This window comes from Petromyzon marinus, chromosome 63 (assembly GCF_048934315.1).
Source record: "Petromyzon marinus isolate PM22_M1 ecotype Great Lakes invasive population chromosome 63, UKy_Petmar_22M1.pri1.0, whole genome shotgun sequence".
NCBI classification, from domain to species: domain Eukaryota; kingdom Metazoa; phylum Chordata; class Hyperoartia; order Petromyzontiformes; family Petromyzontidae; genus Petromyzon; species Petromyzon marinus.
The window spans coordinates 3,514,859-3,530,972 of NC_133729.1; the positions used below are offsets into that span (position 1 = coordinate 3,514,859).

Genomic DNA, 16,114 nt, shown 5'->3' on the forward strand with positions numbered 1-16,114 from the left:
TTGCGGCTAAGTCGACCTCGAGGAGGCCCAGGACCAGTTCAGATTAATCATCACCGGTGTTGGTGGCCGTAAGGAGGAATGAAAGTCGGGTCGCCGGGTTCGTAGCGCAGCACGCTAACAACAAACAACGCCACTCCCCACTCGCGCGCGAGCACGGACACACACACACGCACACGCGCGCGCGCACACGTACACACGCACGCGTATTCACTCACACAAGCGCCGCCGCCACACATCTGCACCTCCCTCTGCAAACCGACCCCACTCGGCCACCAAACGCCCAGAGACTTCAAAAACGAGCAAAGCCTCCACCCTCCCCCCCCCGCCCCCCTTTAAACTTACACCGCCGACTTCAAACGGGACGCGGCGCACCGCCGCACGCACGCCTCTCCCCCTTTCATCTGCCCACCTCCACAAAGAGGGCTCGCTTAAAGAAGCGGAGCCGTCCTCGCGCCTCTCCGCTCATCGCCTCGCCACCCTCTCCCCTCGCCTCTGCCCTCGCCTCTCCCCTCGCTTCTCACCTCTCCCCTCGCCTCTCCCCTCGCTTCTCCCCTCGCCTCTCTGCTCACCTCTCCCCTCGCCTCTCACTTCTCCCCTCGCCTCTCACTTTTCCCCTCTCCCCTTCCCTTTCACTTCTCCCCTCATCTCTCAATTCTTCTCTCGTCCTCCCCCCCCCCCCTTTCCCTCGTCTCTCTTCTCATCCCATCCTCCTCCAATCCCGACCTCTGCCATGCCGTTGCTCCTCGACGCCCCCTGGCTCTTTCGCGAAACAATGAGTAATATTTGCTCTTGGCCGTGAAGCGATTGCGATTACGAATATTTGTTTTTGCAGATAATCTTCTGCTCCCAGCAAGGCACACTGCTGCCGCTTTTCTCTCTCCCCCACCCATCTCCTCCCCCTCACTCTCAGTGCTTTTCTCTCAGGAAAAAACCAAAGCCACCACGACCACCACCGCTGCCGCCGCCCTGAGATACTAACGCGGGAAAAGCCACGGCAGTTGCCCAAAGCAAGCTTCAAAGTAAGGTCACCGTCTCTCGTCAAGGTCGCAGGGTTCGTCCTGCACCTGTTGTCGTGGGTTCATTGATAAACAGCAGCAGCAGCAGCAACGGCGCGAGCAGCTGTAGGACACGGTCATGTGATGTGGCCACGGAACGGACCAACACAGACGGGACACAGCACACTCGTTAAAACTTGTAACACTGCCACGCAGCCTCCACCGCCGCAACCATGCCAGAATCGCTCCTCGCACAGGGAGGACGAGTCGAGAGGCACGAGGAGCAACCTCGGGCGACCGGGATAGGCGGCAGCAGCCACGCGGCAAGCCGGCGCTAACCAATCATATGCTCCGGCTCTGTGGTCCTCTTTTTTTTAAATCAAATTTATCTCTGCCAACTGATAAGCCACACGCGCTAGGGGGCTACGACATGATGTTTCGTTCAGATGGAACAGGCGGATTCCACATTTTTATGCATCGGCTTCTTGAGCCAGGGTATGGCCCTTCCTCGACCCCCCCACGGGAAGGGAGCTTTACAACATGTGTGCGGTGATCCACCAACCCCTCGCGACTCCACAGCGCTGTATTACATGCGCGTGCGCCTTTGATTACCCAGCAAATCCTGGGTCTAAAGACTCTTCCAGGAGGATCCTGCCACGTTTTCCTGCCAGTAGGGGGCAATGCCGCTCTATGCAATCCCGGTTGAGTTAATTGCCAGGCAGATTTTTTTTTCTGCATTGGGATGTTTTGCCCCAATATCAGTTATATTATGGGGGGTTTTTTTGTTAGCAATGGGAGGGTAATCGGAGAACCTGGAGTTAACACAACAGAACAGGGGGAGAACGTACAAACTCCACGCAGAAAGGTGCCCTAGTTGGGAATCGAACCTGGGCCCCTTCCTTCTGCGAGACCACACGAGTGTTGCCACTGCGCTGCCACCACCGATGCAGAGGCCGTGAGCGGCGGTGGGGAGGGACCCACGCCCCTGTGTGCTAAGGGTGTCCCGCTCGCTCACCCCGAACGTAAACACGCGGGCGAGGACTCACAGAACCCACCCACACGTACACACACCCACCCGCCCGCAATCACACAGGCACACGCCCACCCACCCTTCAACAGAAGAGCCGATTCCACAGCACTGATACGGACACACAGCTGTGTACACACAGGACCAATACACAGCAACACACACACAGTACTGATACGGCATAGCGATACAACACCCGCCATTCGGTACCAAGTGGCGGTGACGTCACCAAGGTGCTTGTGCCAGGCTTTGTGCACGTGAAGTGTCGAAGGCTCGCTGGCAGGTCAAGGAACAGACCCAAGTATCATGGGTTGCCTGACTGAGATGACTGGCAGATGCACCACCTGTGCCCCCTAATATGCCAACGTTACAAAGACAATAGCCTGAACAGACTGTTGGGGCAAGTGATGTTAGCGAGCACCTACGAAGGCCGGGACCACACACGAGGGGGTGAGATGTGGCCAGCACCGTGTCCGGCCGCCTTTGTCTCCCGAGTAGAGATGTTTCACACGCTATACCAGGTACTCATTTGAGGCTGATTTGACCTAGGGGAGGCCGAAGATAATCGTCACTAATGTTGGCCGTGAGCGGGAATCGAATTCGGGTCGCTGGGTTCATAGCGCAGAACACTACCCGCTACACTACGGCGACATAAAAAAAGACCAAGACAAAATACAAAGATCCCCCGTATAGCCTTAACAGACTGTTGGGGCAAATGCTGTTAGCGAGCACCTATGAAGGCCAGCATGGCACGTGATGGGGTGGGTAGCCAGCACCACGCCCGGCCACCTTTGTCTTTCTAGTGGCAATATTTACACACTGCACCAGGTACTCGTTTGAGGCTGAGTCGACCTAGAGGAGGCCCAGGTACCGATTCAGATAATTGTCACTGATGTTGGCCGTGAGCAGGAATCGAACTCAGATGGCCGGGTTTGTAGCGCAGAGCACTACCACTACAGCGACAAGGACATGCGCACACACACAACGCACGGCTCTAGAAGGTCGGTGCACGAGGGGCGGCTATCCCAACGACACCTCCGATGGGCGCCGCTCCCCATCCACGTGGGCGCCGCTCCCCATCCACGCTGCATGACTCATACGACCAAATTAGTCTTCGTGGCTACAGGTGTAGATTACAAACAGTGATTACAGGTGTGCATTACAAATGGGGATTACTGGTAGAAGTGACAGGGAGAGACTCAATCTGGCAATTATAGCTTACGGTAAAGATATCTCTGCACCAGAGTAACGGCACGAGAGAGTCCATGTGTCCGTGAGTTCGTGTGTTCACACATCTGTGAGTGAGCAAGTTCACACATCTGTCAGCGAGTGAGTCTGCGTCTGTGACCGCCCTCACCCTGTGCGAGGCGAGGCTCGGGTCCTGCGCCAGCAGCTGCCTCAGCGTGTCGGCGCACCCCACGGCTGCCCCCCGCATCCACTTCCTCTCCAGCGGCTCCAGCTGCATGTGCACAAACAGGGACTGAGGTCACGGGTCCGGGGGGGGGGGGGGGGGGGTGTGGGGAGGGTCGCCAAGGGGGTGTCGTGCGGCCGGGGTCATTGCCAGAGGTTCGAAGGTCGAAACGATTGCAGGGCCGGGAATTGGCGGCGGAAGGTCGAGGAAGAAGAAAAGGCGGCGGCGGCGGCGGAAGTGCGGCAGGAACGGAGCGACGAGCGGGAGTCATAGCGGCGTTGGCGGGCGCGGTGAGAGAGCACGGTGGGTCGATGCCGGGGCGTGAGACAGACAGAAAATAACAAACGGCACAAGGGGGCAGGAGGAAAGGAACAAGAAGAAGAAGAAAAGGCAGAAATGAGACAAGTGTGCGAGAGCGACATTTGAACGTTCATCTGCGCGGCCTGCAGAGCGAGCGGCAGACAGAGCATTGTGTTTGGGGGGGGGGGGGCGACTCACGGAGATGTCGGCTGCAACGATGGCGGCCGTGCCCATGACCGCTCCGCGACGGCACGGCGAGGCCAACGTGGACCGCGAAACCCTCCGTGTGTGACCTTCCGTTAGAAGCTGACGCATTAAAAACTATCACCGGACGGGGGGGGGAGGGTCGCATTTGCGTCCTGCTGCCCGTTGCGCGTCTCGGTCCCTGTGGTTCTCGTTCTACGTGCGCGGTTCCGCTCTCTCGGTGAGCCGAGCGGCGACATCGGCACGCCGCGGCGTCGGCAGGCCCTATTTCCGCACGATTTGCATAGACCGTGAGCGATCCACCGTTTCCGGCGCGTCGCCAAGAAGGCCGACGATGCGAGAGCGGTTCGTCTCGGTTTCTTTGGGTGGTGGCGCCGACGTTAACGCTCGGGCGACGTTCCCTGCGCGGGGCTTGTACGCGCTTCCCCTTGTTCTGCATTGCGGGTTTGTTCCGGGGTTCTCCGGTTGCCTCCCCCATAGCTAAAAACAACCCCATACCGCGTAACTGATATCGCCCAAAACAACGTCCCCGATGTTAAGACGAGAAGAAAAAAAGCGACCTGCAAATTACTCAATCGGGGATCGCGCGTGGCAACATCGCAACGCAACCGCGAATAAAACTCGGCAAGGGTCTTAATAAAATAATCATGAGGCTCAGTGAGGCTTTTCTTGGGCGAAAGCTTGGTAATAAAAATAATAAAATAAGAATCCAGCCTCACGGACTCAATCACGCGGCGGGTGAGTTGGGGGGGGGGGGGGGGCGGCGGTGGGTGGGCGGCATAGCTTGCGAGTGAGCTGGCGGAGCGGGGACGGGAGAGAGAGGCTTTCATGTGGCGGGCGACGCGCGGGGCCACGAATCCTCGGGCCAAACATTCCACCTCAAGGTCACGGACGCGGAGGGGGGGCGAGGGCGGACCCCCAAGTGGGGGGCCGCACTCGCCCCCCCCCCCCCTCCCCCCCACTCCCTCCGCACTCGCCTCTGGAACGATCGCAACGCGGCGCCGGCAAACGAGGAACGTGGAGCGGGCGGGCGCTCCGACATCCGCCACCCAGGGCTCGGCCAATTACGGAGGAGGAGGAGGAGGCAACGGAGGGAGGCCCGGCGTGGGCAGCAACGCGAGAACGCCACGGGGCGGGGGACGTCTTCAAAGCGACGGAGCACCGGGTCGCACGGCGCGTGTCAGGATCCGCTTCGCCCCCACGGCGAGAGCGGGGGCAGCTTGGGGGGTGTGGGGGAGGAGGGGGGGGGTGGGTGGGGGAGGAGGAGGGGCGGCTCCGCAGCGATGCTTCGATTGCGGAGGTCGCGAGAGTCCGGCCGCGTGGTTCGGCGGTTGAGCGAGCGATCAAACAGAAGGTCGCGGTGACTTCAAATCCTGACTGGTGGGGTTGACTGAGCCCACAGGCACCACTTTGTGGTGAAGTAAACAGTGGTGGTCCTATGGATAGACTTGCTCCCCACCATAGGAATATGGAATTGTATGCCACTGGCTCTGCGGGGCTGTGAACAGGAGATGAGCACCAATGGCGCAGTGCTCATCTGAACGTATTTCTGCATCGCTTGGTGTTCCGGACCTCGTCGTTCCGGTGTCGCCTCGATCTTTAGACACCGATACGTGTGCTCTACAGCTGTTGTGACTCAAGTCTCCCTCTCGACACGGACACGGTTCATCCCAGCGCGTCGTTCTTGACCCCAAATGGTGACCACAAATAGTGACGATCAAATCCCATGGATGCGGGACCAATTGGTACAGCGGGACCCGCGGCGTATATCATGTTGGTCCGGCGCAAGCCTTCCCGTCAACCGCGGAGGTACCGTGCTCACGAGCAGTCAGCTCGGGACCACCCCCCCCGACCCACCAAAAGCCAGATCCCCTCCCCCTAGCCCTCACGAGGAGGCCGACGAAACCAGACGCCCGGCGGAGAATCACGGGGTCGTTCATCACCCGACCGAGCTGAACTCTGTTTTGAGTTTGCGTTTTGGATGCCAGGCACCGAACGGTTCGCCCGTCGTTGCCCGGCGGTGCATGCCGCAGCGCGGGCTGCAAGCCCCTCGCGAGCCCGGGGGGGGCGAGCAGGGAGGGAGGGAGGGAGGGATCAATCGTCGGGGCAGCTTGCCGGGTCCTCGCATTGTCAGTGAGAGATCGCTGCTTCTGACGTCGCGGGCGCCGAAGACGCGGGCCCATCCGTCGGTGTCGTCAGCGTCGCCCGCGATCGCGTGCGCCCCTCCGCCTGCCCGCCCGCCCGCCCAGAACGGCCGCCCCCATTCTCCCCTCAGCCTGGCGCGAGCCGAGCCTCTCGCCCAGCTCAGGGTGAATGAGCTGCCTCCAGCCACCAGCGGCTAGGCAATCGGTCTACCTGTATCAACAGCAGCGCGTGTGCACACATTCTGTGTGGGCAGCGGTCATCGCGCTGCGCTACGACAACCCCGATTTTGATTCCCGCTCACGGATGACACCGGTGACGATTATCTGAACCAGTCCTGAGCCTCCCCTAGGTCGACTAAGCCTCAATAGAATACCGGATGCGGCGCGTAAACATCGCAACTTGACCCTACAGTCTATGTAGGCGACGGAGAGGGATCGTCGGCTTTGCAGGTGTCTGTGTGCGCGCGTGTAGAGGCGAGCGCGCTGGGCTCTCGAGTGGCGTGAGATGGGAGTGAGGCGGCAGTGAGAGGGGGAGTCGGCATGGGGCGGGACCTGAGTGGGAGCTGGCGCCCGGTTCTCACCGTCACGGACGACGCGGTGACGCTCCCCACATCCTCTTGCTCCGTCTCGGCCTGAAACGCACGCGTGGGGGCGGGGTCAGAGGTCACCGCGAGTCTGGCTCGAGTCCGATTACACACGCGACGCGCGTGCGGACAAAACGACAACGCGGAGTTCGGCCACCCCAATGCAGGGCCCTCGCAACAAGAGACTCAACGATGCTTTGTCGGATAAGCAAAGGGTGTAGATCATAATTACGTTAACTCTAGGCACCTCGCTCACCGACGCCACACCACTCGGCTATAGCCACCAACGCGAGTGGTGTGGGGCACGGGGTTGGGGGGGAAGGCACAGCCTCCGAGGTAGCGGATGAACACCTCTCCCGGGGGGGTACCGAGTCTCAGCAGAGCCCGGCCAATTCCGTGCCGCGGAGCGGTGCGTCTCGGCCACGCTATCTCAGCGGCCGCCGCCGCCGCCGCCGGAGATAATGGGCAGAGATTAAAAAAAAAAGGCGGCGCTAAGCCCCGCGCGGAATCTCTCTCGTCGGGTTTCTCGGGAGCAATTTCCGGAGCGAGCGAGGCCGGCGTCGGCGCCGGGTCACGCCGAGCGAGCGAGCGAGCACTGCATCGCGTCTCGCGCGCCAGGCCGCCGCCGCCGCCGGTGACATCGACAGCGCCCGGGTTTTATCTGGCGAGCGCCGTCGCTCCCCTCCCGCGCCGTTTGTCTGCACCCAGTTTGTCTTCATTTGTCGCGTTATCTAACGAGCGGGGAACGCGGCGGGCCCCCGCTGTCTGATAATCGTTACGCGTGAGCAGCACTAGCGGCGGCGGCGGCGGCGGCAGCAGCAGCAGCGATCGTGGTCCCGACGTTATTTACGACGACGTGGGGGGCGAGAGGGGGGCGTGTGGAGACCCGGGGGGGGGGGGGGCGGTGGGGGCGCTGCGCACTGGTGGGCGCTGCCAACGCGTCACAACACCTTTAGAATCTCCGGTCCCTGGGCTTGCTGGAGAAACCAGAGGCAGCCACTGTGCGGGCCATAATTTGGGTCCAGATGTCAATTGATGACCCGCCCATACTGGACGTTTGTGAAAAAGAGCTTTGTAGCTCGTCGGATTCCTCCAGTCGAGATAAAGATTCTGATTCTGAATGGCTCCATGTGGCGTGAGCTGGGCTGTGATGGACACGCGGAGCGAGAGGAACCGCACGTGTGTGTTTGAGCAAGTGAGTGGGTGGGTGAGTGACGGAACAAGCGAGTGGGCGAGCGAGTGAATGACCAAACGTGCGAGCGAAGTGAATGAGACACTGAGTGACCGATCGAGTGAGTGATCGAAAGAGTGAGCGGGCAAGTGAATGAGTGAGAGAATGAACGAGTGAGCAAATGAGTAAATAACTGCGTAACCGAGTCAAATAATGAGCGAGCAAGAGATTTAATTACTGAGCGAGTGGGTGAATGAGGGAGTGAACGCACGAGCGAGCGAGTGAGCCACAGAGTGAGTGTGAATGACCGATTGAGATGAGCGAACAAACGCGAGCACTCACCCTAGAGCACATGGACTGGAGCTGCTCACTCTGCTCAGAGATCGTCTCGCTGCTCGCAGACACCAGCTCATGCCCCCCAATCGGGGGGGCCCACGCATCCTCCCCTCCCCCACCCTCCACCCTGCCACCGTCGGACGACGGCGACAACGAGGCCTCGGGGTCAGCGTCACGACAATCTGCCGGAGCCTCCTGCTCACACTGCAACACGAACCCCAATAACACACACAACGCACATTCCACATAGTTAGCAAACACCGCAGCATCAACCACGACAACCACACCGCCGTGCACAGCGACCGTTGCCCTGCCGGGAAACCCCAAATCCATTCACCGAACGATTTCAACTCCCGCGCTACAACGGGGGACCCGAGCAGCACGGCCGACCGCTCTTTGATTGAATCGACAAAACAACCCGACGCGTCGCGCGTCAATGACACCGCCGCATCTGTGCGGCCTCGACAAGAAACGGTTGTGAAACAGGCGACGCTTAGACAGTGGACAGAGAGGCCAGAGAGGGCAGAGTGACCCTTAACTCTCTGCACATTGCTCAAAACGTCACCTGTCCGGTGGAGACTTTTTCGGCCTCAGGCCGCAGTGTTACCACCGGCGCGGGATCGTGTGTAGGGGTTGTTCTGTTGTTACTGCCTGTGCTTTGCGCACCGCTGCCAACTCAACAGCAGCAGCAGCAGATGATGAATTTTCTTCAATCAGACAAATTAGAGGGAGAGCACGGAACCGGGGTTCCGTGGGGGGGGGACCTGCAGGCGACACCGCTAGTGACGGATTACGCCGGTGAGAGAGAGACAGCCCCAGCAGTGGGGGGTAGGGAACAGAAGGGGAGGAGGGGGGGCCACATATCGAGCCGGGGTAATTTAATTGAGGGAGCGGACGTCATCGCGCGGGATTACGGACGACGTGCGGACGGATGAACCGATCCCACGTGTTCGTCCACGCCGTTCCCAACCCGGCAGGGGGGGGGGTAGGGGGGGGCTCGATATAATTAATGCTCGCGCAGTACAGTACAACAACAACAACAACAACCGTGAAGTCAATTTACAAAGTGGCGGTGCGTGCGGTGCTAACGCTCGTGTGGCCTCACGGCGGGAAGGGATGCTGCGTTCAAATCCCGATTCGGGAGGGGGGGGGAGGAGGCTTTTCTGCGTGTTGGGAGTGTGTACGTTCTCCCCCTGTTCTGCCAGAGTGTGAGTGCGTGATTGAGAGTGCGTGATTGAGAGTGTGAATGCGTGAGAGGGTGTCTCCCGTAGCAAGCACCCAGAGAACGATTGTTTAAGGGCGCTTTATAAACTTGAATTATTATTACATATGGGTATTGGCCAAAAACTTCCCAATGCTGAAAAATGCACTGCAAATGAGTCCATTGAGGTGACACATTGCCACATTTCTCCCCTTACTCAGGACATTTAGAAGGACCCTCTTGAAAAAAGGAGTCTTGAGGCTCATTGAGACTTTCCAAGGTAAACACGCTCCGTAAGATAATAACAATATAGCATGTAACTTATGGTCGCCGCAATGTGGGAACACTACATCGTACAATATATGATCCACGGTAATAGTATCGTCCTATTTGTAGAACATCGTCACATCTTTAAAATCTTATTTCCAGACAAAACTAAATAGTTACTACTTCAGCCCACCGGCGTGTTGAAGAGCGAAGGAGTGAACTATTTGGCGTTTCGTTTACGTGACAAATCCCTTACTGATTGGCCGTGTGGCGATCTAACCCGTAAGCCTCTATTATGGATAAAATTGGTCGCGAAAGCCTACGTGTTAAATTGATCTCTGAAATAATAAACACAGGAATTAATTTCGTTATTGATTTTTGTGCGAGGCCACGACGTGATAATCTGGCGAAACCCATGTCGTTAAAGAACCCCCCACCACCCGACAAGCCAATTCATATCAGTTCAGCTCACTCGGCGGCGAGTGGACGAGCCATTCTCACACCAGAAATTACGCATTAGACACGTGACGTTTCGCTTGAGACTGCGTCAAGCATCATCAGGACACGATCCAGGAAGTATTTCGGCAACCGGCACGCCATCCAGTATGCATCTCGCTATGGCTGCAGTGGCCATTACCAGCGACTGGCGAAAAAAAAACGAGTTTGGAATTAAGCCCTCATCGGGTTTAAAAGCCGCCGGCATATGGCTCTCTCTTCCTCCTGCTCCCAACGCTTGCACCCACGCTGCTCCCACGCTGCTACCGCTTTCCGCCCACCCGGCTGCCCGTGCGGAGGTAATGACTTCAAACCCCGGCGCACAGCGAGTGGCACGCGCGGAAAGGGAGGCTCAAAATGACGCTGCGCGACGAGTTAACCCCGTGGCGCCCGCCACGCCTTCACCTAGCCTGGGACCAGCTGCCGCACGGCGTATATTGGCACGGCGATCCGAAGAGACTCCCCGCACATGAAGCGAAACGCCGGAAACGAAATTTCCAGGTCGCTGGTAGAACCGGCCTGGGTGGCAGCGGGTCACAAGCGTCCACAGCTATCGCGAGAGGTGTACTGGACGTGGCGTGGCGAAGGGTTAAGCGGCTGCCGGGACAGGAGGCCCGGTGCGCTAACCGCCGCGGGATGAGTGACATTTAAATGTTGACAACCCTTAACCGCTTCCCGTGCCGCCGCCACCACAGCACCAAGTCCGGTGCCAAAAAGACAGACGAACGGGAATTTATATATATATATTTTTAAACAAGCCACACGCTTCTGAAATCCGCGAGGGCGGCCGTGCCATGACGAAAGGAGCTCAAGACACCGGACAAGAAGGGGCGGTGGGGGGGGGGGGAGCATGGGGGGTGTGGGGGCAGCGTGACCCTGGCGCCAGCGGCTGGGGCACCACGCACAAAGGGTTAAGAACACTTCGCCGCGCCACTTCTTCCCCAGTCAATCTCTTTTTCCCCACCCACCCGCTGCCCACCCCCATCTGCCCACCCCCAACCCGCCCCCCCCCCCTATTTTTCTCATATATTTAAAAGCCCAGAAGCGTTTGATTTCAATCGGGGGAACCCTTAGGGGAGGGGGTGGGGGGGGGGGGGAGACAGAGATGACAATTTAGCGGGAGCATAAATATTAATGCGGAAGTGGCGGAGCGAGAGGGCGAGAAACGGCAGCTCGTCGTGACAGCCGCGTCTCTCGCCCCGTGAAGCTCGCCAGCTTGGGCTGGTGACAAATGCTAATATCGCGCCCCTCCGGCCGCCCCTCCGCCACTCCACCACCCTCCACCCCCACCCGCACCGCCGCCCCGCAATAAAAATACAATTGCTCGCAAATAATAAAAAAATATAAATAAATCGCGGGGACGCCCGTTTAACCCCGTCATTGGCGCGGCGGCCGGCGCTGCCTCGCCGACGTCCCGCGCCTCCGCTCTCCTCCCCGGAGGCCACCGCTTCGTCCGGAGGTAACAGGCGCAGCCCCTGCAGTAGCTTGCCGGCTCAAGGTGGAAAGGGGCCGCCGCAAACCAGAGGGAAGCTCTGGAGCAGTGTTCTGAATTGCAAGGCCCGCGGGCCACTGGCGGTCCCTGGTGGCCTTTAGTGAGGCCTCTGACGTGCTGCCCACCCAACAATACGCAAATGTGAAAACAACCCGCCCCCCCCCCGCCCCCCGCCGCCATCATCGTGCTGCTGTCAATCCTCAATGGTTTCAGATGTGTGGCGGCCCTCACACTGATCATGTCTTATCGGCGAAAGTGGCCCTCCCTCTGAAAATGAGTGGAGAGTCGCCACTCTTCGAGAGTGGCATTTCTGGCCTACTCTTCCACGCTGGCGAAGGCATCTCGGAAGAGGTGGTGTGAGCACGCGCGCACTTTACCCCACCGCACACGACATGCTGACCAACTGACAGAAGGGCCCCCCCCCCGCTAGACGGGGGTCTGCAGCAGGGTATTTGGTCTACTCTTCCACGCTTGCCAAGACATCTTGGTCTAACTTTGCTGGACCCACTTAAACTGCTTATACTGCTGGTTCGACACAGGAGGCGGGGGGGGGGGGGTGATTCGGGAGAGTTGAACAACGTTCTTGATTCCGTTTCATTTACACTTTTTAAGTTACGTTTGAGTAATATCTTTAACCCGGTGGACAAAGTGTTTTTCCAGTGATGAATATATTGAATCTCACAGAGAAGGCCCTTGCCTATAAAGATCTGGCAGTTCACCGGCAGCGGTTCATCAGGCAGGACCTGTGGACGGACACACAGGGGGCTAATCGTGTCCAAGACTCTCACAAACCTTTGTGAAGCTCTCAGGCTTTATATTTAGAAAGGAGGGCATATTGGTCAAAGAAATGGTCCCAAATAGCCCCCAATGACCCCAACTGTCCCCAACAGTCTCCAAAAGCTCCCAATGGTCCCGAACGGCCCTCAACGGCCCCTAACAGCCCCAACGGCTCAACTGCCCCAACGGCGTCAACGGCCACAACGGCCCCAACGGCCACAACGGCCCCCAACTTCCCCAACGGCGCCCAACCACCCCAAAGGCCCCAACGGCCCCCAACAATGGCAAGAACAGTCCCCAACGTCTCCAGGGACCAGAAGAAGGAGATGCGGAGAGCGCTACTGACAGAGACGGCGCCACGGTGGAACCACTGTTCGGCGCGGCTACCACTGGACCGGCATGGCACCGCACAGCAGCCCCCCGGTACCCGGCCCCGCGCTCGGCACACGAGGGGTTAACGGGATCGGCAGCTCCGTCAAGACTAATGCACCCCTCAGCTCCAAACAGCTTTAAGAAGAAGCCACAATCCTATTTAATCTTTAAATATCCACAAGGTGTTTGTATTTAAATGTTTTTATATATATGGAAATGGTAAATTTCTCCACTTATGCAAAGAAGATTCGAGCCAACTTGAAAGAGACGGGGGGGTTGCTGGGGGTGGCGGAGTGAGCAAGGTGGACGGGTGGGTGGTGGGCTGGGGGGGGGGCAATTTTGGCCTCTCCCACCCCCCCAAGAGGGGCGCAATGTGGGGGGGGACCCTGCCCAACCCCAACAACATCTGCGATGAGACTGCTCGATGACACCATAGCGTCGCCACACCTAGGCGAGGAGCGCGTGGTGGGGGTGGGGTTGGCATTTTGACGCGCCGTCACTCACACACGGCGTCGCATGCGCCTCTCTATCTCTCGCTCCAAATTAATCGTCGTCATCAGCCATTGTCCATCCACCGCTGGATGGAGGTCACCCCATGCCCTCGCAAGTCCCCTACGGTCCCGCGGCGCCACGATCCCATCATCATTCCACGGAGGGAGGGGTGGGGGGGAGTGAAACGTCGGGCATCGTGCGGATCAACACGCGCAGCTTCCTGATAGCAGATCGGAGCGCTGTGCAGCGCGGCTGCTGACACCTCAGGCAGCGGCAGGCAGGAACTGGTTCGGTATTATTGAACGTTCCGACCGCTCCGGCCGCCTGTCCTGCGTGCAGACACGAGCATGGCCTGCCGCTTCTGACGCTGTGATTAATGTGGCCAGAATGCTGTTTGCAGAGCACCGTGATTAAATGGGAGAGCACATACAGTGAGGGAAAAAAGTATTTGATCCCCTGCTGATTTTGTACGTTTGCCCTATGACAAAGAAATGATCAGTCTATAATTTTAATGGTAGGTTTATTTGAACAGTGAGAGACAGAATAACAACAAAAACATCCAGAAAAACGCATGTCAAAAATGTTATAAATTTATTTGCATTTAAATGAGGGAAATAAGTATTTGACCCCTCTACAAAACATGACTTAGTACTTGGTGGCAAAACCCTTGTTGGCAATCACAGAGGTCAGACGTTTCTTGTAGTTGGCTACCAGGTTTGCACACATCTCAGGAGGGATTTTGTCCCACTCCTCTTTGCAGATCTTCTCCAAGTCATTAAGGTTTCGAGGCTGACGTTTGGCAACTCGAACCTTCAGCTCCCTCCACAGATTTTCTATGGGATTAAGGTCTGGAGACTGGCTAGGCCACTCCAGGACCTTAATGTGCTTCTTCTTGAGCCACTCCTTTGTTGCCTTGGCCGTGTGTTTTGGGTCATTGTCATGCTGGAATACTCATCCACGACCTATTTTCAATGCCCTGGCTGAGGGAAGGAGGTTCTCACCCAAGATTTGACGGTACATGGCCCCGCCCATCGTCCCTTTGATGCGGTGAAGTTGTCCTGTCCCCTTAGCAGAAAAACACCCCCAAAGCATAATGTTTCCACCTCCATGTTTGACGGTGGGGATGGTGTTCTTGGGGTCATAGGCAGCATTCCTCCTCCTCCAAACACGGCGAGTTGAGTTCATACCAAAGAGCTCCATTTTGGTCTCATCTGACCACAATACTTTCACCCAGTTGTCCTCCGAATCATTCAGATGTTCATTAACAAACTTCAGACGGGCATGTATATGTGCTTTCTTGAGCAGGGGGACCTTGCGGGCGCTGCAGGATTTCAGTTCTTCACGGCGTAGTGTGTTACCAATTGTTTTCTTGGTGACTATTGTCCCAGCTGCCTTGAGATCATTGACAAGATCCTCCCGTGTAGTTCTGGGCTGATTCCTCACCGTTCTCATGATCATTGCAGCTCCACGAGGTGAGATCTTGCATGGAGCCCCAGGCCGAGGGAGATTGACAGTTCTTTTGTCTTTCTTCCATTTGTGAATAATCGCATCAACTGTTGTCACCTTCTCACCAAGCTGCTTGGCAATGGTCTTGTAGCCAATTCCAGCCTTGTGTAGGTCTACAATCTTGTCCCTGACATCTTTGGAGAGCTCTTTGGTCTTGGCCATGGTGAAGAGTTTGGAATCTGATTGATTGATTGCTTCTGTGGACATGTGTCTTTTATACAGGTAACAAGCTGAGATTAGGAGCACTCCCTTTAAGAGTGTGCTCATAATCTCAGCTCGTTACCTGTATAAAAGACACCTGGGAGCCAGAAATCTTTCTGATTGAGAGGGGGTCAAATACTTATTTCCCTGGATTTTGTTGTTGTTATTCTGTCTCTCACTGTTCAAATAAACCTACCATTAAAATTATAGACTGATCATTTCTTTGTCAGTGGGCAAACGTACAAAATCAGCAGGGGATCAAATACTTTTTTCCCTCACTGTACACACACACACAAAAGACAAAGATCCCCCCCCCGTGTAGACTATTTAAGACAATTAGGGCAAACGCTGTTAGAACTTATGAAGGCCAGCAAGGTACATGAGGGGGTGGGTGGCCAACACCACGCCAGTCCACCTTTCTCTTCCCAGTGCTGATATTCACACACCACACGAGGTACTCATGTAAGGCTGAGTCGACCTAGGGGAGGCTCAAGATCGGTTCAGATATCTGCCACTATTATTCGTCGTGAGCGGGAATTAAATTTTGGTCAATGGGTTCGCAGCGCTGTGCGCTAACCACTGTGCCACCGCTCCCGACACACACACATCCCCGTATACCTCACACAACCTCCCCCATGCATCAAAGATAAAGATCCACCATATAGCCTTATCAAACTTTTGGACCAAGTGCTCTTAGTGAGTAACAAATATAATGGCACACAAGGGGGTGGGTTGTCAGCAACACGTCCGACCACCTTTGTCTTCCTAGTGGCAATGTTTACACACCACACCAGGATGATGAGTTGACTTCGGGGAAGCCCAGGACCAGTTCAGATAATCGTCACTGGTGTTGGCCGTGAGCTGCAATCGAACGTGGGTCGCCGGGTTCGTAGCGCGGCACACTAACCGCTACACTACTGCTCTACAGAACAAATACAAAGATCCCCCCGTGTAGCCTGTAACAGACTGTTGGTGCAAGTGCTGTTAGCGAGCACCTATGAAGGCCGGCACGGCACACGAGGGGGTGGGTGGCCAACACCACGCCCGGCCGCCTTTGTCTCCCCAGTGGTGATGTTTACACACCGCACCGGGTACTCATTTGAGGCTGAGTCGACCAAGGGGAGGCCCAGGACCGGTTG

General features: G+C 57.2%; 1 protein-coding gene across 4 annotated transcripts in view; it reads right to left on the bottom strand.

Annotated features, from left to right (window-relative positions):
* Nucleotides 1-16,114, bottom strand: part of LOC116956121 (uncharacterized) — a 52,926-nt gene that overhangs the window by 11,934 nt on the left and 24,878 nt on the right. For 2 of the 4 annotated variants that reach the window (XM_032977580.2, XM_076054010.1), the window contains exons 4-6: nt 8,179-8,376; nt 6,663-6,713; nt 3,380-3,502 (exon numbers count right to left, since the gene is read on the bottom strand). In XM_032977580.2, coding sequence (XP_032833471.2) covers nt 3,380-3,502; nt 6,663-6,713; nt 8,179-8,376 — 372 coding nt within the window. Of the gene's footprint in view, nt 1-3,379; nt 3,503-6,633; nt 6,714-8,178; nt 8,377-16,114 lie in introns of all 4 variants that reach the window. The other 2 variants (XM_032977581.2, XM_076054011.1) reach the window with 2 other exon arrangements.